The sequence below is a fragment of the Mustela nigripes genome, chromosome 14 (genome assembly GCF_022355385.1).
Source record: "Mustela nigripes isolate SB6536 chromosome 14, MUSNIG.SB6536, whole genome shotgun sequence".
NCBI classification, from domain to species: Eukaryota; Metazoa; Chordata; class Mammalia; order Carnivora; family Mustelidae; genus Mustela; species Mustela nigripes.
The window spans coordinates 105,575,707-105,600,136 of record NC_081570.1 but is presented as its reverse complement, the minus strand read 5'-3'; the positions used below and the strand labels follow the sequence as shown (position 1 = coordinate 105,600,136).

At 40.3% G+C, this 24,430-nt stretch overlaps 1 protein-coding gene and 1 pseudogene across 7 annotated transcripts in view; one reads left to right on the top strand and one right to left on the bottom strand.

Annotated features, from left to right (window-relative positions):
• Positions 1-24,430, bottom strand: part of RPRD2 (regulation of nuclear pre-mRNA domain containing 2) — a 101,434-nt gene that overhangs the window by 51,470 nt on the left and 25,534 nt on the right. For all 7 annotated transcript variants that reach the window (XM_059376032.1, XM_059376033.1, XM_059376035.1 and 4 more), the window contains exon 2: positions 7,550-7,679. In XM_059376032.1, coding sequence (XP_059232015.1) covers positions 7,550-7,679 — 130 coding nt within the window. The remainder of the gene's footprint in view (positions 1-7,549; positions 7,680-24,430) is intronic.
• Positions 20,974-23,488, top strand: LOC132001564 (small ribosomal subunit protein uS10-like; annotated as a pseudogene).

The following is a 24,430-nucleotide window of genomic DNA, read 5'->3' as shown; positions in this document are numbered from 1 at the left end:
AAAAAAAAAAAAAAAAAAAAGAATTTAAAATTACTAAGGGGCCATTATAAGATGAAAAACTCTAAGTTAAGTTTAGGCAAACTGTATTGTAAAATGGAAATAACAGGAGACCTAAGAGTCAGAAAAATCTCAGTTCTATTCTCATCTCTTTTATTTATTTATTTTTTTTTAAAAGATTTTATTTATTTATTTGACAGAGAGAGATCACAAGTAGGCAGAGAGGCAGGCAGAGAGAGAGCGAGGAGGAAGCAGGCTCCCTGCCAAGCAGAGAGCCCGATGCGGGACTAGAGCCCGATGCGGGACTCGATCCCGGGACGCGAGATCATGACCCGAGCTGAAGGCAGCGGCTTAACCCACTGAACCACCCAGGCGCCCTCATCTCTTTTATTAAATTGACATTTTACTTTGGGCAATTCTTAACGGCTCTGGCCTTCAGTTTTCTCATTTTATAAAAAGAAATAATAAAATTCAATTTGCTTACCTGATAAGTTGGTTACAATGAGTTTCAAAATACCATTTGTATAAAAATTTTCAATTTACAACCTATTATCACACAAACTGTGAGAGCAGGGCTTTATACACATATAAAGTAGATTACAGTTTTAGATGTTGAGCTGAGTATCATATAATAAGGCAGTAATTCACAAAAAGTTGAAGATATGGTTAAAAAAAAAAAAAAAAAGAAGGGGGGTGATTGGCTGGCTCAGTCGGTAGAGCATGTGACTCCTGATCTCAGAGTTCTAAGTTCGAGCCCACACTGGGTATAGAGATTACTTAAAAATAAAATCTTTAGGGGCGCCTGGAGGCTCAATGGGTTAAGCCTCTGCCTTTGGCTCAGGTCATGATCTCAGGGTCTTGGGATGGGGCCCCACATTGGGCTCTCTGCTCACCGGGGAGCCTGCTTCTCCCTCTCTCTCTGCCTACTTGTGATCTTTGTCTGTCAAATAAATAAATAAAATCTTTTAAAAAATAAAAATAAAATCTTTAAAAACAAAACAAAACCCTAAAAATCTAGATAGAGTTATAGTAGTTATTAGGATATGAGTAAGAGTTTAATCCATGAGTAGGTAAGTCTCCAAGAGAATGTATGTAAAGAGAGAAGAAATGTGGCTGTCAGTTTAGTTAGAAAACTGGGGCACCTGGGTGGCTCAGTCAGTTAAGCGTCAAGACTCTTGGCTTTGTGTCAGGTCATGAACTCAGGGTCATGAGATTAAGCCCCGAGTCAGGCTCCAAGTTCAACATGGAGTGTGTTTGGGATTCTCTCTCTCTTTCTCCCTCTACCTTTTCCCCGCTTGTGTGTGTTCATGCTCTCTCTCTCTCTCAAAATGAACAGACCTTAAAAAAGAGAGAAAGAAAGAAAAGTGCCCCAATTCAAACTCCCAAGTGCTTTCAAGACTTTCTTCAATAACCAACAACTAGCCATGAAGTCATCAGAAGCCCTTCTTATGGTGGGTTTATTTTAGAGTACCAAGCTCATTGTTTCCCCAAAATCTGTCATGACATCTTTCAAAGGTCAGACATACATGAAAGTTTCTCTACACCCTGAGAGCCAAAAGAACACATTAAGCTATAATGATAACAACTAGTATAAATACACTTTTCAGTTCAATTAAATAAGAAAATTTTAAAAAGCAAAAATGACTGCCTTTTATGAAAGTCTGGGATAGCAATAGGACTTTGGTAAGCTCCATCCACATCAAAGATATAACCTTCTTCCAAACAATCCCGGCATAATACAAGCAGACCTTCAGTTTTTCCCAGGATTTTTCTATAGTCTATATATAATGTGTGTGTGTGTGTGTGTGATGTGTGTGTGTGTGTGTGTGTACACCACTGCTGGTGGCAGAATAGACCATAGTCTTCCAAGTGGTAACTCAACTTTGACATTCATGAAAATACTTTCCCTGTGCTTCAAATTGAGTTTTCTACTGTTCTGTTGTCACAATGATGTATGCATCCAGATGAATGGCATTTTTGTCCCTTAGCTAGTATCCCTAGGACACAAATGGCAAAACTAACACCATCAGGTTGGTTTACTTTACCTTCATTTATGTCCCACCCTCTCATGTGTAATTTTCACTATAATAATGACTAGTATGTCCAAAACAAAATCTCCAAGTTCTCACTCTATAGAATTTCAAACCAGTGAAGGAAGAATAAACTGAAATTTAATTTAAAAAGGAGCTGTAGGGCACCTGGGTGGCTCAGTTGGTTGAGCGACTGACTTCAGCTCAGGTAAAGATCCTGGAGTACCAGGATCGAGTCCCACATCGGACTCCCAGCTCCATGGGGAGTCTGCTTCTCTCTCTGACCCTCTCCCCTCTCATGCTCTCTCTCACAAATAAATAAATAAAATATCCAAAAAACAAAAATAAAAATAAAAAGGAGCTATAATAATTAGATAATTTTTTGCAAAGAAAAAGTTTCCTAACCCCTCTGAAAGCACCAGTTTCCCTTTTTAGTCATCTCTCTTAACATATGGCAGCAGCCCATCCCACACCAACTTTTAGTTTGGTGAAACCAAGTAACTCCTTAAAAGGATTAAAGGAATAAAATGAATGCCCTAATGCAGTAGTTTCTAACAGGTTGCCTACAGCTCAAAATTTAGTCAAGAGATGTGCTTTGTTTGGCTAGCAGTAACTTTTTAAAAAAATGTGATTTAGTGTCACACGTTTAAAAATTGGGAGACTTCATATAAAAATCCAATTTTGATCTAACTTAAAAAGTGAAAAACTCCTGGGGCACCTGGATGGCTCAGTCAGTTAAGCATCTATCTTGGGCTCATGATCTCAGGGTCCTGGCATCCAGCCCTCAGTCAGGCTCCCGGCTGGTGGGGAGCCTGCTTCTCTGTCTCCCTCAGGCCCTCCCCCTGCTTGTGCTCTCTCTCTCAAATAAACAGATGAAAATCTTTTTAAAAAAAAAAGGCAAGAAAGTCCTTAGAAGGTCTGGCAGCATGTGTTAACACTGGACTTCTGCTGCTTTATGGCCAAAGGCTAGGGCTAGGTAACTGCTGCTCCTATTAGATGGGTTCTTCTCCACATTCAAGATACCTCACTATATGTGACCGGCCTGGAATTTCTAGTCATTTGCCCCTCCTGAATAAAGGGATTAAAACAATAGCCTTAAATTAAGATGTAAGAATTCACAAAAGGGTAGAAATGAATCTAAAGTATATGTATGAATAGAAATTTAAAAGAGGGTAGTAGTGGGCACCTGGGTGGCTCAGTGGGTTAAGCCACTGCCTTTCGCTCAGGTCATGATCTCAGGGTCCTGGGATCGAGTCCCGCATCGGGCTCTCTGCTCAGCAGGGAGCCTGCTTCCTCCTCTCTCTCTCTGCCTGCCTCTCTGCCTACTTGTGATCTCTCTCTGTCAAATAAAAAAAATAAAATCTTTAAAAAAAAAAAAAAAAAAGAGGGTAGTAGTGATTGGGATGGGGATGTTTACGGAATATTAAAGCTCATCTTTTACAATCCCCTCATTTATCATATACTGTGTAATTAATTTCTTTACACCCAAGAATATATTGTTCACTGATACAGTCTTCTGCTTCTATGAGAGTGTTAGTTAACAGATTTTAATTAATAACTGATACAGGAAATCTAGCCTTACTATTCTTTAAAACAATTATCTTTCATATGTTATCCTTCCACATTAAACCCTGTTGAGATTTTGACTGGGATTACAATGAATTTATAGATTACATATTGGGAATCATATTTCTTTTTTAGATTTTATTTATTTATTTATTTATTTGACAGACAGAGATCACAAGTAGGCAGAGAGGCAGGCAGAGAGAGAGAGGAGGAAGCAGGCTCCCTGCTGAGCAAAGAGCCTGATGCAGGACTCGAGCCCAGGACCCTGAGATCATGACCTGAGCCGAAGGCAGAGGCTTTAACCCATTGAGCCACCCAGGCACCTCGTGGAAATCATATTTTTAACAATACCAAAATCTTTCTCTTCAAAATGGTACATAATAATCTCTTTTCATTTATCCAGATCTTTAGTACTATTTAGTGAAGTCTAAAAGCTTTCTTTAGGGGTGCCTGGGTGGCTCAGTGGGTTGGGTCCCTGCCTTCAGCTCAGGTCATGATCCCAGGGTCCTGGGATCAAGCCCCACATCAGGCTCTCTGCTCAGAGGGGAGCCTGCTTCTCTCTCTGCCTCTGCCTGCCACTCTGCCTACTTGTGATTTCTCTCTGTCAAATAAATAAATAAAATATTTTTTTAAAAAAAAAAGCTTTCTTTATAAAAACCTTAATGTACTTCTTACTACATTTACTCGAGTGGGATCTCTTTTATTCTGGGGAGCAGAATAAAAGAACAAGGAATCTTTTCTCCTAATTACATTTTTAAATTGGTTATAGCTAGTACTTGAACTTGAATCTGACTTTATATGAAATCTCTTATTAGTTGACTTTATGTGAGCTGGGGGTCAGCAAACTCTGATCCTCAGGCCAGCTACCTATTTTTGTAAATAAAGTTTTACTGGAACACAGCCATACCCATTTGTTTACCTGCTGTTTTATAGCTGCTTTCATGCTAGAATAGCAGAATTGAGTAGTGACAACAGAGATTCTAGGGCCTACAGAACCTAAAACACTTGTTATCTGGCCCTTTATAAAAAAAAAGGTAGCCCATCCCTGATGTAGGTAACAACAATCCTATCTCTTCTAAATGTACTCTTTTTACTTATTCAGAAATGAATGGGATCTCCAGCATAATGGCAAATATGAATGATGTCAGAAGGCATCCTTATCTTGGAATGCTTTTATTGTTGTACTGTTAAGTCCTATGTTTACTACAGGTTTCTGAAGATACCCTCGTTGAGTTAAGAACATTTTCAGAACTGGAGCACATCAGTTTCCTGAGCTTCTGCCTTCAACTCAGGTCATGATCCTGGGGTCCTGGGATTGATCCTTTAGTTGAACTGGGCTCCCTGCTAGGCAGGCAGTCTGCTTGTTCCTTGTCCCCCTTCTTCTGCCTCTCCACTGCTTGTGCTCTCTCTCTCTCAAAACAAATAAAATCGTTTTTTTTAAGATTTATTTAGTTTGACAGAGAGAGAGACTGTGCACAAGCAGGGGCAGTAGCAGGCAGGGGCGAAGCATGCTCCCCACTGAACAAGGAGGATCATGCGGGGCTTGATCGTAGGACCCTGGGATCATGACCCAAGCTGAAGGCAGACGCAAATGACTGAGCCACCCAGCACCCCAAATAAATAAAATCTTTAAAAAAAAAAAAAAAGAACATTTTCAGCACTTGAAATTTTAATTTGAAAGACTAACCTGGGGTACCTGGTGGCTCAGTTGGTTTAAGTGTCTGACTTCAGCTCAGGTCATGGTCTCTGGATCCTGGGATGGAGCCCTGTGTCTGACTTCACACTTGGCAAGGAGTCTCTGCTTATCCTTCTCCCTCTGCCCCTCCCCCTCTCAAAAAATAAATAAAGGACTTAAGTTTATTCTGAGATTATGTCCTTCCACCTTTTTCTGTGAAATTAGTTAAATTAATTCAAAGAAGTTGTTTTAAAAAATACCTTTGCCTAGTAAAATAAAAGCTGACAACTCTATATTAACCCATGAACTAGGTCATAAAACCTAAGTCTAGGAAACAGTAGGTTAAGTTATAAAAAGACTATAGTGATATTTACAGCAGAAACTCTAAATGGAGACCATCCAGCATATTGCTTTTCTTACTCTAAATTATACTGGGTTTATGTATGTAAAGAAACAACACAGACTGTGGTTAAGTGGGAAAGAACATGTGCTTTGGGGTCTAGACAAGCTTGGATGGGAATTCGGTCCCTCCCTGCCCTCCCCACAACCCTGCCAGCTGTGAGAACTTAGGCAAGCTACTGAATCTCTCTAACCAGTTTCTTTCTCCTTAAATGGGGACAAAGTAGCAACAAAGTAGTTGCCCTCAGGATTCAATAACTTAAAGCACACAAAGCACTCTGTATCATATCTGGTCAATTACAAGTGTTCAATAAATGTTAGGTGTTATTGTTATTATTTTATGTACTTTTTAAAAAGATTTTATTTATCTGACAGAGAGACACACAGCAAAAGAGAGGGAACACAAGCAGGGGGAGTGCAAGAGGAGAAGTAGGCCTCCTGTTGATCAGAGAGCCTGAAGCAGGGCTCAATCCCAGGACCCTGGGATCATGACCGAGCCGAAGGCAGATGCCTAACAACTGAGCCACCCCAGCGCCCACCCCCTTTTTTATTCAAAAATTTTACTTTTAAGTAATCTCTATACCTAATACAGGGCTTTAACTCACAGCCCTGAGATCAAGAGTCCCATGCTCTACCAATTGAGCCAGCTGGGCACCCCAATTTTATGTTCTTCTGACACGTGTATAAATCTTTTAGTATATTCACCTAGCACCAAAATAAACACCTCAAGTTAATAATTCAAAGGAAAGGAAAGGATCATTCAATTTTGAATGGGTTAATAGCTAACAAATGGATGGATAATGTGCAATATTATTTGAGAAAATACTCAGCAATTTTGATTGTTCTACATATTTACTTATCCTCTAATTGTGTATGTATGTCTCTTGCACCAAATAAACAACTTGAAAATATGGATGAAACACAAGGAAGACACTATTAATAAAGAGTAAAAATAACATTGAAGTATTCCAACACTTTGGTAAATGCTGGTTACAATTTCATTAAGGATGGAATAAATCAATATGAAGTTCAGAACAAAAATTTCCATTTCTCTTTAATTACACAGATATCATAGAAGGGTCAAGATTTCAAGAACACTGAAAGAAGAAAGGAAATGTGTAAAAAAAAAGGAAAAGAAGGAGCTATTGGAAAGAAGTACCAACTGAAGAGTACAACCAGGAGCTATATGGTAGGAGAGAAGAGGCAGAGAGTAAATAGCAAACAAGCTTTCAAAAAGAGAATAGAATAAATAAATAATTTTTAAAAAAAGAAATTATTTATTTGACAGAGAGAGAGTGAGCCCACAAGCAGGGAGAACAGGAGGCAGAAGAAGAGGGAGATGCCCCCGGCTGATCAGCTGAGCAAGGGGCCTGACGTGGGGCTCAATTCCAGGACTCTAGGAGCGTGACCTGAGCTAAAGACAGACGGCCAACCGATTGAGCCACCCAGGCGCCCCCAAAAATAAAATCTTTTTTTTTTTCTTTTAAGATTTTATTTATTTATTTGAGAGAGAGACAGGGAGAGAGAGCATGAGCGAGGAGAAGGGCAGAGAGAGAAACAGACTCCCCGTGGAGCTGGGAGCCCGATGCGGGACTCGATCCCGGGACTCCAAGATCATGACCTGAGCTGAAGTCAGTTGTCCAACCAACTGAGCCACCCAGGCGTCCCCAAAAATAAAATCTTAAAAGAGAGCGAGAAGAAAGAAGTTTTAAAAGAAAAATGTGTGTCTTAGTGGGAAAGTGACATGAACAATTTGGGCAAAATATCCGTGTACCTTCAAGCATGTTCAACTATTAACAATTCTTACTGATAGGTCAAAAGGAAAACTAAAATTCTTAATGTTCTAAGCTTGGATCCCCAAAAGCAGTAAGAATTTACTTACTTCACTAGAGCAGCTGCTTCAGGAAGGACATCAGCAAATGACTCACGGAAAATGATTGCGTTTTTCCTTTTGCAGTTCTGTATGACATCATTGGCGAGGTAAAAGAGATTTAAACGGTGGGGATAGGCAGCTAGAGACAAAAAAAGACAACAAATAAAACCAAATGAGTCAAATTATACTTTGTTCAACTTATTCCAAATACAGTGTTCTCAAACTGTGTAACCACTATTATGTGGGTGGAGAACAAATAAACAGACAAGTGAACTAATGGATCAATTTATTGAAACTAGTGTCTAAAAGCATTGATTGTCTCAGGTTAATATTCTGTTCAAGGTGCTCCCTGAGTAGATTTCCACTTCATTTTATAGATGTTTGGCACTAAAAAACTCATTAACTCTGGAGAAGTTAAAATAAAAACTGTTCTCCCAAACATTTGGAAAGATAAACTCTGCTGAAACAACTCAACTTGTTGCAAAAACACCAAGGTTAGTGGAAAGAGCATGGGCTTTAAAACCAGTTAAAATGTGACCTTGGGCAAACTGCTTAACCTCCTCTGCATTATTATTAGAGCTAGATTCTTTTCATCGACTAGTCCTGATACTACTGAGGTACACCTAAATATTGCCATCTAACTGGAAGCAACACTTTGCTCCTACTTTGAAAACTAGGTCCTAAGAAACATGTAATTTTACCACACACACACACACACACACACACACACACACACATCAAATTCTTCTAAGGCCTGTGACAAGGCCCAATCAATTTGCTTTCTGAACTCAAGCAAAACCATCCCAAGTTTTGGGGCACCTGGGTGGCTCAGTAGTTAAGCATCTGCCTTCAGCTCAGGCCGTGATCCTAGAGTCCTAGGATCAAGCCCTAGATTGGCCTCCCTGCTCAGCAGGAGGCCTGCTTCTCCCTCTCCCACTCTCTCTGCTGGTGGATGTTCCCTCTCTTGCTGTCTCTCTCTGTCAAATAAATAAGTAATTAAAAAAAACAAAACACCCCAAGTTGCATTATATCCTGGACAATTTTAATGTCCATTTGGATGACCCATCACATTTTCTAGTCTTAAAATTCTGATCTTAAATTCTGTGACCTCTTAAGAACTACCTGCACATTTTAAAATCCCCTTTTCTGACCACAGCCTACTATTCCCCTTAAATCTGTCACTTTTATCAAGATCTCAGTTCTACATTTTTCCTAACTTTATACTCTTAGTACTCAATTTTTCTCTATCAATTCCAGCCTTTGATCTATTATTTAAACTTTTTTTTTTTTTTTGGAGAGAGCGCGAGAGAAAGAATGTGTGTGCATGCCCACGAGCAGAGGCACAGAGGATCCTATGCAGGATCTGCCCAACACAGAGCCCAACTCAGGTCTCTATCTCACAACCCCAAAATTGTGACCTGAGCCAATATCAAGAGTCAGACGCTTAACCCACGAGCCACCCAGGTGCCCCTAAACCACTCATTAAAATCTTCATTTTAGGGGTGCCTGGGTGGCTCAGCTGCTTGGGATAGAGCCCTGTAATGGGCTCCCTGTTTAGCAGGAAGCCTGCTACTCCCTCTCCCACTCCCCCTGCTGGTGTTCCTGCTCTCACTAACTCTCTGTCAAATAAATAAATAAAATCTTAAAACAAAAACAAAACAAAAAACTTCATTTTCTATCATATGCATTCAACAAATCCTAAATCTAGATCAACCTAACTGAATGCCTTTACTGCACTTTTATTTCTTCTCTTGGGTTCGATGAAGAAAAATCATACCACCAGGAGGACTGAAATCATAAATCTAGTCTTCAGCTGGGCCCTCAACATTACAATGCTACGGTCCTTCCACATGTTCTTTATTATCATCAGAAATCATTAGATGTAAATTATACTCTCTCAAAAAAAAATCCATATTTAAACCCAACCAAATCAACTTACCTGATTCAAGATCTTTCAGAATAAAATATCTGAAAGAGTTCTCATTGTCTCCACTTTAACTCCCATTAATTCCATACCTATAGGAGCTTTTGTTTTTCTATACTTAAAATATGCAATTTAAAGAGCTTTATATAAATTATGTCATCTAATTTATGTTGCCACCACTGCACTCAAATAATAATTACCAATAAATTCCAACTTATTAAACCTGATGAAAATTTTTAAAATGTTATTTCATTATGGCTTTTGGTACACAGAATAATGTGTTAGGGTAATTCCTCTTTGGTTTCAGTCATAACCACTTCCCTGGTTTTCCTACCTCTCTGATTCCTCCTCCATACATACATGGGTGACCATGTGTAGACAGGCAGCTCCACCTGCGACCTTTAAATGTTGAAGTTCCCAGCGTTCTCTCCTGAGCACTCCCTCCATTCACCCAAGGCATCATGTTCTAAGATTTCAGGTATTAAGTTAGATAGTTTGTTCCATTCCTGACTCTTGTCCCTTATTAGCTTTGGGGTTTTATACACTACTTAACTCTTCCATAGAACACTTCCTTTTTCTTTGTAAAATGACAACCTCACAGGGTTGTTACAAGTATTAAATGAAACAAGATATATAAAGCATTCTGGATAGTGCTTAGCACACAGAAAATGAAATGCTATCAGTATGACCATCTACTTTCACAGCCTTAATTCCCATCACCTATGCATCAATGACTCCCATATCTATAGATATCAAGCCTGGATTTCCCTTTATCAGTCAATGCACACATCCACGTTCAAGTCTCAGAGGCACCTTGGCTTGATTTTTCAGTATTAAGAATAGTCCTTGGGCGCCTGGGTGGCTCAGTGGATTAGGCTGCTGCCTTTGGCTCAGGTCATGATCTCAGGGTCCTGGGATCGAGTCCCTCGTCGGGCTCTCTGCTCAGCAGGGAGCCTGCTTCCCTCTCTCACTGCCTGCCTCTCTGCCTACTTGTGATCTCTGTCTGTCAAATAAATAAATAAAATCTTAAAAAAAAAAAAAAAAAAGAATATAGTCCTCCCCTACTACTGTAGTACCCTCCTAACTGGTTATCTTACCTCTAGACTTAGTCTCCTCAAATTTAACTTCTACATTGCTAAATTCACTTCTACTATGCAAACAATATCCAAGTTGTTTCTCATATCAAATCCATCAATGATTTCCAAATGCTTACTAGAAAATGCCTGAACGCCCTGGTCTCCATTTATGATCTGGATCTTACCTTCTCTCTTTCAGTCTCATTCCCTCCCTTTCAAAGTTCTATTTTTAATGAAATACAGTTCCTAGAAAACTTGCATGTGTATTCTCTCTCCTTCTCTCTCAGAATCTTCCTTTTTATAAGATATCCCATCCTGAATACCTTGTGTTTTCTACTCATCCACAGAAGTCCAAAATACTTACTTTAACTCATGTCAGATTTTGCCCCCCACCTTATCACTACTTCTTACCCAAACCAACCACCCACAATGATTTTAACACAACTTCTTTCCAATGTAAACCCTACACCCTACAGTCAAATCACTACAGAAAGTCAGGAAGAAATGAGAAAAATTGGCTGAGAGAGTCTGTGAAAATGCCTAAAGGCAGTGGGATTTGAGAAGACCCCTCCTGCGTGATTTTCCAAACCCTCTGCAACCTAGTTCTTGCTTACTTGTTTAGCCTCAACTTTAGCCACTCTCCCTTAAAGTCGCTATTTAGTGAACTACACTTTATCTCAAAGCCAAGCCCCACCTCCTTCCCTTGTCTTGACACCCATTTCAACAGGCTAATTCTTTTTCTTCCTTCTACTCTCAGCTTACATATCACATCTTCCACAAAGCTTCCCCTGGCTCTTTAAGACAAGGCCTTGAGTAGATCCTGAAGATACGTGTGTCCTACGCTTACCACACTGTAGTGTACTTGTCTGCACCTTCCACTAGAGTGTAAGTTCCCTAAAGGCTGGAATTCTGTCTTGTTTAATGCTATGACCTCAATGATTGAGTAACTGGCAGGTGCTCAAATAGTATTAATTAAATGTCTGATGAAGAAGTTAAGGTTTTGTATAGGCAGGAAGAAAGGGGAAGAGCACTCTAGCAAGAACAAGTCATGAGTAAAGGTGCTGAAAAGAATTGTGCAATGAGTGTCTTTTGTTTTGCAGAAGGGAAAAATTTAGGCTAGATTTTAAAACTTATTTAATAATACTTATAGCATTTTCTATGTGCTAGACACTGTTTTAAAGAGGATACAAATATTAACTGATATCCTTATAACATCCCTATGAGGCTGATACTGTTATCTCCATTTGAGAGATGGAATGATGTGAATTGTCACATCTAGTAGGTACTGAAACCAGAATTTAAGTATAGATAGTTTGGCTCAAAAGTTTGACATTCTTTTTTTTTTTTTTTTTAAGATTTTATTTATTTATTTGACACAGAGAGAGATCACAAGTAGGCAGAGAGGCAGGCAGAGAGAGAGAAGGAAGCAGGCTCCCTGCTGAGCAGAGCCCCCCCCCCCCCATGCGGGACGTAATCCCAGGACCCTGAGATCATAACCTGAGCCCAAGGCAGAGGCTCAAGCCACTGAGCCACCCAGGTGCCCCCAAAGATATGACATTCTTAATTACTACCTATTTCTACTTGTGTCTGACTAGAAAGGTTTGGCTGGAAGAACAGTGGGAGAATAGGAAAAGATGACAAATTCTGATGGTTATTAAATATTGAGCTAAGAAAGCTTAAGCCTATATTCTGTGCCTAACAAAAAAACCATGAAAAGTTTTTATATAAAAAGATGATTTAGAAAAAGCTGCAGATAATTTTACTGGTAGAAATAATAAGAGCTAATAACATTTGCAACCAGACAAATCTACAAGGTGAGATATTCTGCAGGTCAACAGGCCCAGTCTCATCAACAAACCAGTGGCATAAAATGTAACAGAGAGATTAAGAGACCCAAGGAACAAAGTAATCTGATCTGATTTATCTGTGTCCCTACACTGCACACAGGTTTGAACTAACCACCTGTATATGACATTTCTGGATCAATGAAAGAAATCTGAATATGGTCTGGGATTAAATAAAATGAAAATTTACTGGGTGCCTGGGTGGCTCAGTGGGTTACACGCCTGCCTTCTGATCAGGTCACGATTCCAGGGTCCTATGATCGATCCTGCACTGGGCTCCCTGCTCAGTGGGGAGTCTGTTTCTCCCTCTTCCTTCCCACTTGTGCTCTCTTTTGGTATCTCTGTCTCTCTCAAATAAATAAATAAAATATTTTTTTAAATGAAAATTTACTAAAATGAAAATAAAAACCATCAATTGAAAAAAACAGTAATTACAGAGTGATTTCATGTTAGGAAAAAAAATCTTTTAAAGAGATCAGAAAGGATATAGAATTAACTTTAAATAGTATTGATCTCTATTTTCCTTTTGCTTGCTTGTATTCTAATTTTCTACAAAACATACTTGCTGCTTCCATAACAATACTCAGTAAGGAAATATAAGCATTTAGGCCCCAAAAGTTGAGCCAGTTTTCTTCAAGTAATCTGCATTTCATTCTGGACCTCTAACTTTGAACTGTAAACTCAAATATCCAACTACTTCCCCAACACCTCCTCCTACATGTCTAATAGCTCAGACTCAACACGTGACCTTCTGATCTGTTCCTCCAAACTGTCTCCTCCTATAGTCTTCTCCATCTCAGTAAATGGCATTTATTCTGGTGGCTTTTTTCAGCCAAAATTCTTGAGTCATCCTTAACTACTCTTTCTCTTTCATACTCCACATCCAAATTCGCAATGTAGACCTCATTAATGCTACTTTCAAAATACATACAGACTCAGGAAATTTCAAATGTAGAAAGGGAGAAGATTAGAATAAATCTTGTTGTGTTGGGACTATAATTGGAAGTCTTGGTGTAAACCTCATAGTTACATATATAGAAAGACAAGGGGAATGAATGTGTGTGTATATGTATATGTGTAAATACAACTATTTCCTAATCTCCACTGAAAATATCCCAGTATCTAATATCTAGATCTTGGTTTCAAAGCAGAATCAGGGCTTCTTCCAGGCCAGGAAAGAAGGTACAAGAGCTTGGAACAATCTGCACTAGAAAGTAAAAAAGTGCTCAGAGCATGATGTCAAGAGGACACAGGCACTACCTTCAAGGGGTACCTTACAATCGCTTAAAAGTTCTTAACAATCTGGCCCCACATCGTCTCTGATCCTCTCTGTCCAATCACCATTCATTCCATTCCAGATATTCTACCCACATTACTGAAATGAAGTTAAGATCTACACCACACCTGGCATACCCAGGGTCACACACACCACACCACCCTCCCCCTGTCCTTTAAGCTGCCTACTCCCTCTGCTTTGCACATTCTTTTCCCATATAGTCTCACAGTTTACCCTCTCATTGCCTTTAAATCTTTGACCAATGTCACTCTCCCAGTGCCTTCCTGGACTTCCCAGAATAGGAAAACTGTAATATCAAACATCACCTCTCCTTTATTTCCCCCCTAGCACATAATTTCCCAATATACTATAAAATTTAATTATTTTTTTGTCTCTCTCCCCCCGACAAGAATATAAGCCTCCTGAAAGCAAAGATTTTTGCCTACTGTTGAATTCTCGGCATCTAGGACCATGCCTAACACACAGTAAGCTTTGAGTAACTATCTTCTGAATGAATAAATTAGAGAACAAAATACAAGGAAAAGAAGAAAAGGAATGAAAAATGAGAAGTCTTCTATTCGGTTTGTTTCATAATCCCAGAGGTCAGCTGGTTTATGTGTAACTATAAAGGACAGGCTTCATTTAAGTTAGGTTTAGGTATTCTAAGGGGTTGTTGCAGAAGATCATTTAGATATAAAATCAGTGTTCTCACGACAGCAATTCCTCAACAATCAAGAAACTAAGAACTCAACACTCTTTTAATCATCATAAAGAAGGGGAAAGAGACTAAAAATAGGAAAAGAGGGGCCAGGGTGCTTGGAGGCTCAGCTGGTTAAGCATCTGACTGGCTCAGGTCATGAACTCACCATCCAGTCTGGCTCCCTGCAGAAAACGGGACTCTGCTTATCCCAATCCTCCTTCTGTCCCTTTCCCTCTGCCCCTCTCCCTGCTCATACTCTTGTCTCTCAAATAAATAAATAAATAAACTCTTTTTTTTTTAAAGATTTTTATTTATTTACTTATTTATTTGACAGACAGAGACCACAAGTAGGCAGAGAGGCAGGCAGAAAGAGAGGAAGGAAAGCAGGCTCCCCGCTGAACAGAGAGCCCGACGTGGGGCTCGATCCCAGGACCCTGAGATCATGACCTGAGCCGAAGGCAGAGGCCTCAACCCACTGAGCCACCCAGGTGCCCCAATAAACTCTTTTTAAAAAGGAAAAGATGGGCCACTGATTTAAAATAAGTAGTAAGTAAATTATTCAAAATAAGCCTCCTAATCTGGTGGCAAAAGGATTAGTTTTTTGTTTTTTAAGATACATTTATTTGAGAGAGAGAGAGAGAGAGAATGAGAGAGATCACGAGCCGGAGGGACAAAGGGAGATGGAAAGAGAATCTCAAGTAAACTTCATGTTGAGCACAGAGTCTAACATGGGGCTTGAAACCACCCTGAGATCATGACCTAGGCCAAAATCCAGAGCTGAGACACTTAACCAACTCTGCCACCCAGGCACCCCAGAAGGGTTAGATGATTTTTTTTAAAGATTTTATTTATTTATTTGACAGAGAGAGACACAGAGAGAGGGAACATAAGCGGGGGGAGTGGGAGAGGGAGAAGCAGGTCTCCTGCCAAGCAAGGAGCCTGATGTGGGGCTGGATCCCAGGACCCTGGAATTGCAACCCAACCTGAAGGCAGACGCCCAATGACTGAGCCACCCAGGCACCCCAGAAGGGTTAGATTTTTTTTTTTAAGATTTTATTTATTTATTTGACAGAGAGAGACACAGTGAGAGAGGGAACAGAAGCAGGGGAGCAGGAGAGGGAGAACCAGGCTCCCTGCCAAGTGGGGAGCCTGATGCGGGGCTTGATCCCAGGGCCCTGGGATCATGACCACAGCTGAACACAGACACTTAAAGACTGAGCCACTGGGCATCCTCCCACCCCCACAAGAAAAACTTCCTTACAAACAAACGAAGAAACTTACAAAGTACTAGGGCACCTGGGGGGTCTCAGTCAGTTAAGCACCTGCCTTCGCCTCAGGTCATGATCTCAGGGCCCTGGGATCAAGCCCACATTAGGCTCTCTGCTCCATGGTAAGCCTACTTTTTCCCCTCTCCCTCTGCTGCTCCCCCTACCTGTGTGCCCTCTCTCTCAAATAAATAAATAAAATCTTAAAAAAAAAAACCAAAGCAGCACGAAACTTACAAAGTACTAACAATTAACTGAATGAAACCATCAACTGTAAAATACACAGATTTCAAATGTGTTAAAATGTGAAGAAACAATGTGCACCTTAAAGTTGATGGAATGCATGATTTGTAATTCATTCTTTCCCTCCCCCACTCTTTTTGCCACTGCCTTACTTCAGTTTTTCATCATTACTACTTCCTAATAACTGATCCCTGCCTCTAGTTTCACCACCTTTCAATGAATTCTCCAGACTGCTGGGAATTCATGCCACAGATGTGCTTGCCCCCACGTACATAACTAGTATAAAAATACTCTCTCTAACACTATTACCAACAAAAGCCTGGAAATATCCTGAAAGTCCATTAACAGGAGACTGGATAAATCCAACTGAATAGCATATAACTATTAAACACAAGGACATTCTGGGGTACCTGGGTGGCTCAGTGGGTTAAGCCTCTGCCTTCAGCTCAGGTCATGATCTCAGGGTCCTGGGATCGAGCCCCACATCAGGCTCTCTACTCAGTGGGGAGCCTGCTTCTCCCCCTCTCTCTCTGCCTACTTGTGATCTCTCTCTGAGTCAAATGAATAAATTAAATCTTTAAAAAAATAAAATAAACACAAGGACATTCAATAGTTCATTTAGAACCTCCAAGGAGAAAAGCACAATGGAGTAGTATGCAACTATAGGTACACAAAAAAATACAAATAAGCATATATTTTATATTCATAAAGAATACCTCTTGAGAAGGTAACAACAAACTGTTAATAGTAATTCTTTGGCAGAAAGAAACCAAGAGACCAAGAGAGCTAGGGGCAGTTATCATAGAGGAATTAATTTTTTATTGTATACATTTTAGAATTTGATTTGGGGATGTATTTATTTACTTATCCAAAATAATACATTAAAAATTAAAAAAGAAGGGGCACCTGAGTGGCTTAATCGGTTAAGCTCCTGCCTTCGGCTCAGATCATGATCCCAGGGTCCTGGGATCCAGGCCCGCATCAGGCTCCCTGCTCAGTGGGAAACCTACTTCTCCCTCTCCTGCTCCCCCTTCTTGTGTTCCCTCTCTCACTGTCTCTCTCTGTCAAATGAATAAACAAAATCTTAAATAAATATAAAAATAAATCATTCTGCAGCGTCTGGTTGACTCAGTCCAAAGAGCATTCAACTCTTGATCTCCAGAGCATCAGTTTGAGCCCCACTTTGGGTGTAGATTACTTTAAAGTAAATAAATAAAACTTGTTTTTTTTTTTTTTTTTGAAGATTTTATTTATTTATTTGTCAGAGAGAGTGCACAAGTAGGCAGAGTGGCAGGGAGAGGCAGAGTGAAGCAGGCTCCCCGCTGAGCGAGGAGCCCAATGCGGGACTCGACCCCAGGACCCTGGGATCACGACCTGAGCTGAAGGCAGTGGCTTAACCCACTGAGCCACCTGGGCACCCCTAAAAAAATAAAACTTTTTTTTAAAAAGTTCATATTATTCCTTCCATCTAAAATGACCTGCAGGGGCAGTGCTTGAGTGGTTCAGTTGGTTAGGCACCTGCCTTTGGCTCAGGTCATGATCTCAAGGTCCAGGGATTTAAGCCCCATATCCTTTCCCTCTGCAGCTCCCTTTGCTTGTGCGCTCTCTCTCTCTCACATAAATAACAATGAAAATCTTAAACATTTTTTAAAAAGTGTGCCTGTATGGCTCAGTTGGTTAAGCGACTGCCTTCGGCTCAGGTCATGAACCTGGAGTCCTGGGATCGAGTCCCACACGGGGCTCTCTGCTCAGCGGGGAGAGTCTGCTTCTCCCTCTGCCCTCCCCCATCTCATGGTGTCTCTCTGATTCTCTCTTTCAAATAAAAAAAAAATCTTTATCAAAAAAAATGACCTTAGGGGCGGCTAAGTGGCTCAGTCAGTTAAGCATCCAACCCTTGAGTTCAGCTCAGGGTAGGATCTCAGGGTTGTGAGATCAAGCCCTATGTCAGGCTCTCCACTGTACATGGAGCCTGCTTAAGATTCTCTCTCCTGGGACACCTGGGTAGCTCAGTTGCCTAAGGGTCTGCCTCCAGCTCAGGTCATAATCCTGGCATCCTGGGATCAAGTCCCACAATGGGGCTCCTTGCTCAGCAGGGAGCCTGCTTCTCCCTATGCCTCTGCCTGCCATTCTGTCTGCCTGTACTCACTCTCTCTCTCTCTCTCTCTCTCTGACAAATAAATAAAATCTTAAAAAAAAAAAAAAAAAAAAAAGATTTTCCTTCTAAAAAAAAAAAAGAGCCTGATGCGGGGCTCGATCCCAGGACCCTGAGATCATGACCTGAGCCAGAGGCAGAGGCTTAACCCACTGAGCCACCCAGACACCCCTCAGGTTTTCTACTTCTTGAGCCAATAGGGTTAGTATGTTCACAGACACTTTTTCCATTTCCTCTAGGCTTTCAAAATTATTACCTTTTAAGATTTTGTTTATTTATTTATTTTTGAGAGCAAGAGAGAGAGCATGAGAGTACACAAGTAGCGGGAGGGACAGAAGGAGAGGGAGAAGCAGACTCCCCACTAAGCAGGAAGCCAGACACGGGACTCAATCCCAAAACCCTGAGATCATGACCCAAGCCAAAGGAAGACATTTAACCACTGAGCCACCTGGATACCCTTGGCTTTCAAAATTATTAATGTAAAGTTGAACTTGCATTTGTTAGTAATTTTTTAAAATCTCCATATATCTACCGTTAGTCTGCTTTTGAGAACACATTGGTAGGGGGACCTAGGTGGTTTAATTGGTTAAGTGTCTGCCTTTGGCTCAGGTCATGATCTCGGGGTCCTAGGGACTGAGCACCACATTGGGCTCCCTGCTTAATGGGGAGTCTGCTTCTCCTTTTCCCTCTGCCTCCGACTCATGCTTGTTCGCTCTCTCTCAAATAAATAAAATTTTAAGGAAAAACAAGGAGCACACTGGATAAATGAAATGTGATACATATGTGTAAAGTAAATACATTGGGACACCTGGATGACTTAAGCATCTGTCTTCAACTCAGGTCATGGTCCCAACGTCCTGAGATCAAGTTCCGCATTGGGCTCCTTGCTCGAGGGGTAGCCTGCATCACCTCTGCCTGCTCTGCCTACCACTCTCCCTGCTTGTGTACACCTCTTTCTCTCTCTGACAAATAAAATCTTTAAAAAATTAAATGTGTGTGTGTGTATATATATATATATATATATATATATATATATATATATAATTTGTTCTTAAAATATACATCATAAAATATGTATCATCACACATATTCAGCCTTAAAAAGGAAACTCTGGCACATGCCATAATATAGACAAACCCTGAAGAGACCTTATGTTAAACAAAGTAAATAAAAAAAGAACAAATACTGTATGATTTCACTTATATAAAGTACCTAGAGCAGTCAAATTCACAGACAGACAGTTGCCAGGGGCCAAGGGATGGGAGGAATGGGGAGTTATTGTTTAATGGGTATATAGTTTCAGTCTGGGGAGATTAAAAAAGTTCTGGAGATGGATGGTGATAATGTTGCACAGCCACGTTAACATACACAGGAAATACACAAGAAATTGGGACGGGGCACATAGAGGAAGAAGGTGGACAACTTACTTTTGTTGCATACTGTTTCAGTTTTATTCACCATGTACTTCTTTTATTTATTTATTTATTTATTTATTTATTTATTTGACAGAGAGAATTACAAGTAGGCAGAGAGGCAGGCAGAGAGAGAGGGGGAAGCAGGCTCCCTGTTGAGCAGAGAGCCTGATTCCGGGCTCAATCCCAGTACCCTGGGAACATGACCTGAGCTGAAGGCAGAGGCTTAACTCACTGAGCCCACCCAGGAGCCCCTCACCATATACTTCTATAATAGTTTAAAAAACGAAGTAGTGGGGAACCTGGCTGGCTCAGTCCATAAAGCATGCAATTCCTGATCTTGGGGTTGTGAGTTCAAGCCCCACATTGGGCACAGAGCTTACTTTAAAAAAAAAAAAAAAAAAGTTAAACAAAACAAAAAACATAGCTAAAAAATAGACTAGTTAATCATTCCCTAATAAACTGAAGTGACTCTAATTTGAAAATAACCCTCCCTTGGGGCACCTGGGTGGCTCAGTGGGTTAAAGCCTCTGCCTTTGGCTCGGGTCGTGATCTTGGGGTCCTGGGATGGAGCCCCACATGGGGCTCTCTGCTCAGCAGGGAGCCTGCTTCTCAACCTCTCTCTCTGCCTGCCTCTCTGCCTACTTGTGATCTCTGTCTGTCAAATAAATAAATAAATAGATCTTAAAAAGAAAAAAAGAAAAGAAAAAAGAAAAGAACCCTCCCTTAAGTACATAATCTATTGCAACTACCTTCTCAGTTCTTACCTTCCTTTCCCAGTTAAGTATTTGAAACTAAGAGTCTACTACAATGGTCAGATATCTCTCTACTTTCTCACCTCCATTCACTATTTATTAGGAGGAAGAGGAGAAGGGGAAGGAGGAGGAGGACTGGAAGAGGAGGAGGAGGAGGGAGGGGGAACTGGAAGAGGGAAAGGAGGAGGAGGAGGGAAAGGAAGAGAAAGAAGAGAAGGAGTAGAATTATTTAAGTCACTTAATATTGAGCATACAAGAAACATGCAACTTACTAGTTGACATTCATCTATAGTGAAGAATTTCCCTTTTTTGCCCCTTCCTTATTCTCTTTTCTTTAAACGAACGCAAGTATACACTAAGGGATTTTTTGCTGCATTCACTACCATGAGTATTCTTTTTGATATCCAAACTGGCCCTACACTTAGCCAGTAAAATCCCCTTCAAGCCAGCTCCTACATCTTTTTTGTATCATCTCATTCATCTTTAAGCAACTTCTCTTTTTTTGGCCCATGATTCTGTTTCCATGAGCCTGACATTTTCTTCATAGGAAGATTTTATAAACTATTGATGCAATCTGATTAGTACTCATAGTACTATTCAAAATTTTTAATTCTTCTTGAATCACTATTAATTTTTTTAAAAGGAATCTGTTCATTTCGTCAGAGGTTTCATGCTTACTGTCATAAAATAGTTCATGTAATTTTTAAATTTTTATTTTATCTGTAAGCGTGCCCCCTTTTCCACTCCTAATATTGTCTATTTGTGCTTCCTTTTTTTTCCCCCTTGATGAATCTTGACAAAGGTAAGGGGAGGGAGCAGAGGGTGATAAGAGAGGAAAGACAAAGCAGACTCCCCGCAGAGCAGGGAGTCTAATAATGTGAAGCTCAATCCCAGGACCCAGAAATCATGACCCAAACTGAAGTCACGTTTAACTGACTGAGCCACCCAGCCACCCCCCACTTTTTTTTTAAGCAGGCTCCACACCCAGCATGGAGCCCAACAGGGGTCTTGAACTCACAACCCTGAGGTGAAGACCTGAGATTAAATCAAGAGTGGGATGCTTAACTGACTGAGCCACCCAGGTGCCCCTGAAGGATCCTTTTAAAACCTAAGTCAGTTAATGTCACTCTCTGCTCAAAATCCCCCAATGGTTACTCCTTTCACTCCAAATAGAAGCCAAAGAATGCCATGATCTGCCATCCCCTTATCTCTCTGACCTCACTTACCTTCCCCCTCACTCCATTCCACCTAGTGTTCTAGATAGACACTGTTCCTTGAACATACCAGATATATAGTAGGGTCTTGATTTGAACTGTACCCTCTACCTAAACTCCTCTTCCTCCAGATAACCACTGGGCTAACTCAGTATATTTTCAGGTTTTTACTCAATTCTCACTTTAAAAATTTTATTTATTTATTTGACACAGAGAGAGCAAGAGAGTGAACATAAGCATGGGGAGTGGGAGAGGGAGAAGCAGGCTCCCTGGTGAGCAGGGAGCCCAATGTGGGGCTTGATCCCAGGACCCTGGGATCATGCCCCAAACCAAAAGCATATGCTTAATCAACTGAGCCACCCAGTAGCCCCACAATTCTTACTCTTAATGGAGCCTATCTTAAGTGTCTCCTTTAATAACTACAACCTGTTCCCCCATCTCCATCATTAATTCCAAAGCCCTCTGCTCTATTTTTACTTTTTTCCAAGATGAATTTATCATCTTCTATCACACTAGATAATTTACTTTTTCATTATGTTTGTTGGCTACCCATTTCCCCACCAACTGTTGGCTCCACGGTGTCAGAAATCTAATGTATTATCAAATGGCACACATAAAAGTAAGCAGTTAATAAAGTGAGTCACACTAATTTTTGTTTGTTTAAGTAGGGTCCATGCCCAGTGTGAAGCCCGATGCAGGACCTGAACTCATGACCCTGAGATCAAGACCTAAGCCAAGATCAAGGGTCAGATGCCTAACCACTAGACCACGTAGGTGCCCCAAGTCACACCAGTTTTGACATGTAGTGTCCTTATTGCTGTTCATTGCTATATATTTTTAAATTTGCACTGATTTCTTCTTTGATCCATGAGTTATTTGGAAATGCGTATTTTAATTTCCAAGCAAAAGGGAACATTTTGTTTTTGTTAACTTCTAAGTTAATAGTGCTATGATTAAAGAACATGAATCTGTGATACGGAGCATTTGAAATACTAATCTTGCATTAGGGGTCAGCAGTAAACATCAGAATTGGTTTTAAAAAGGTGGGGGGCAGGGGTGCCTGGGTGCCTCAGTGGCTTAAAGCCTCTGCCTTCGGCTCAGGTCATGATCCCAGGGTCCTGGAATTGAGCCCCACATCGGGCTCTCTGCTCAGCAGGGAGCCTGCTTCCTCCTCTCTCTCTGCCTGCCTCTCTGCCTACTTGTGATCTCTGTCAAATAAATAAATAAAATCTTAAAAATAAAAAAGTGGGGGGCACCTGGCTGGCTCAATCGTTTTAAACATTCCATATTTGAGTTTTCAGAAGACAGTGGTAGCTGCAGCAGAGCTCAGGTCACTGGCTACTGCTCCTGACTTCTTGCTGTTCATTCTCCCAAGGAACAAGCTGTTGAAGAAGCCACACTACAGCCTTAGCCTTTAAAGATACTGAAAGAGGGGGGCCTCGGTGACTCAGTCAGTTAAGCGTCTGCCTTCAGCTCAGGTCATGATCTCAGCATCCTGGGATCGAGCCCCCGAATTAGGCTCCCTGTTCAGGGAACCTGCTTGTCCCACTTCTTCTACCCCACCCCTGCTCCAGCTTGTGCTCTCTCTCCCTCAAATAGAGATCTTTAAAAAAAAAAAAAGATACTGAAAGACACCTGTGGAACCAGAGATGGCAATTCACCAAATCTGAATTATTCTAACCAGCCACAACATAAAAATCTTTGGAATAAGCATGTGCTGGCTTGATCAGAGGTACAAAGGAAAAGAATCTCAAAGTCAAAGGGCTAGTTCAGATACCTACCAAGACCCTGAGAATCACTACAAGAAAAACTCCTTGTGGTAAAGATATAAAACTTGGGATCAGGGCCCTGGCTGGCTCAGCTAGTAGAACATGTGGTGAGTTTGATACTGGGTTCCTTCCTAAGTTCCACAATGGCCCCTAGAGCTTACTTAAAATAAATAAATAAAAATCAATTTTAAAAGATTTGGGATCACTTTTGGATGAGGATCCCAAGTGACTCATTGATGTGCAAAGTCCTGAGATGGTGAATCAGATTACTTCCAACAGAATTGAGCTGAAGTTGAATTCACCACTGCAGAGGCTTAAATCAACCTTTTAATTATAAGTTGTTTAAATAAACATACCTGTTTGTTATAAAAATGCCTTATTTTCTAATTTTAGAGCACAGGGTTCTCTATGTGAGTTCATTAAATCAGATATGCTATAGTATAAATTTTCTTTATTTTTACAAATTTTATATCTCCTTAAACTACCAATAATTAAGAGCTACATTTTAACTCTCCCGCCAGGACAATGGAGTTGATAAATTCTGTTAGCATACCAAAGATTGCTTTATATACTGATGCTATTTTATTAGGTACTTCCAAATTCAGATCTGACGTATCTTCCTGGTACATTGAACTTTGTCATTTTAGGGACCCTGTTTATCCCTAATTTTTTTTTTTTACCTTAAAATCTCATTTGTCGTTATTCAATCAGCTACCACAGTGATGCTTTTAATGTTTTTGATTGTTTGCTTTAGGATAGTAATTTCCTTCTACCTTTAACCTTTCCATTTTAGCTATGCTCTAACTGTTGCTAAAAAAAAAAAAAAAAAATTCCAAACTGGTTATCACTGTCTAGGATCATTATATATACACTTAACTGTGACTGATGTATTTGGACTTATTTTTATTTGCCCTATTATCTGTGTGTTATGCTTCACTATTTTCCTTTCATGCCTCTTTGACAAGTTTTTATTTCTTGATTCTCTTTTCCCCCTTCTAGTGGCTGGAAGTTAATTCTATTTCTAGTCATTTAGTAACTACTTGCAGTATTTTACCATACACACACACACACATACACACACCCCTTAAAAGATACAAGGATCTGAGAATACTTTTATCCCAAGTCGACTTCTGCTTGGTCTATGTTATCCAGTATTTTAGTTTTGACTTTCTTAAAAAAAAAACTCCATACTAAACATTATTTTATACAGATAATGTTCGTTTAGATTTACACTCATGATTACCAATTTATTTGTTCAGA